At 64.0% G+C, this 884-nt stretch overlaps 1 protein-coding gene across 1 annotated transcript in view; it reads right to left on the reverse strand.

The window, feature by feature from the left end:
- The window catches only part of FOXO1 (forkhead box O1), a 130,510-nt gene that overhangs the window by 111,730 nt on the left and 17,896 nt on the right, over positions 1-884 (reverse strand). Inside the window, exon 3 of the mRNA XM_027774095.1 lies at positions 699-881. Within this exon, the coding sequence (XP_027629896.1) occupies positions 699-881 (183 nt within the window). The remainder of the gene's footprint in view (positions 1-698; positions 882-884) is intronic.

Here is an 884-nt window from a genome sequence, read left to right on the forward strand (position 1 = left end):
GGCGCCGGCGCTCCGCGGCGGCGGCCACCCCATTGCACGTGTCGGAGGCGCTACCTCGGGATTTGCGCGCCGGGTCCCCAACACTCAAGGCCACTGTGGATAAAACCAAACCAAAACAAAACAAAACAAAATGCGCACAGGACTCCAGAAACTGCGGGGCAGACTGCACACCAGCCCCGCCTGGCTAGCGTTGGGTCCGTTCCCTCCACCTGTGGCCCTGGGCAGCAGAGCTCCGGAGCCCCTCACCGCGCCCTCCTCCGCCCCGCGCGGCGGAAACGGCTACGCCGCCGGCCGGAGGCTGGGGAACGCGAGCGGAGAGGGGCCACCCTCCCACGGAGGTCCAGGAGGAAAAGGACTGCCGCAGGAGTCTGCACGGGGGCCACTCCAAGTGAACCCCTTTTACTGGCAAACTTCCTGCCAGTTCTGACGTCCACTTCTTGGAGTACCCTTCTCCACTCCTTAGTTTCCAAAGCTTCTTCACTCAGTTTCCACTCGAACTCTCACTTGCGCGCGCACACACCTACTCCTGTCCGCGAATCGTCCTGAGCAAGCCCACCACGTCTGCCACTTCGCGCCCGCTCTTCTCCGCACGCGCTCCCCTCGTGCCCAGCACTTTCAGGCCAAGCAAGCCCGGAGAGCCGACCCTCATACTAGCCCCACCGCGCCCCCATGGTCTGGCGCGCGCCCAGGACACTCACCTTCCAGCCCGCTGAGCTGTTGCTGTCACCCTTATCCTTGAAGTAGGGCACGCTCTTGACCATCCACTCGTAGATCTGCGACAGCGTGAGCCGCTTCTCTGCCGAGCTTTCGATGGCCTTGGTGATGAGGTCGGCGTAGGACAGATTGCCCCACGCGTTGCGGCGCGACGAGCTGCTCTTACGCGG

This window comes from Tupaia chinensis, unplaced genomic scaffold, assembly GCF_000334495.1.
Source record: "Tupaia chinensis unplaced genomic scaffold, TupChi_1.0 Scaffold000402_1, whole genome shotgun sequence".
NCBI lineage: Eukaryota > Metazoa > Chordata > Mammalia > Scandentia > Tupaiidae > Tupaia > Tupaia belangeri.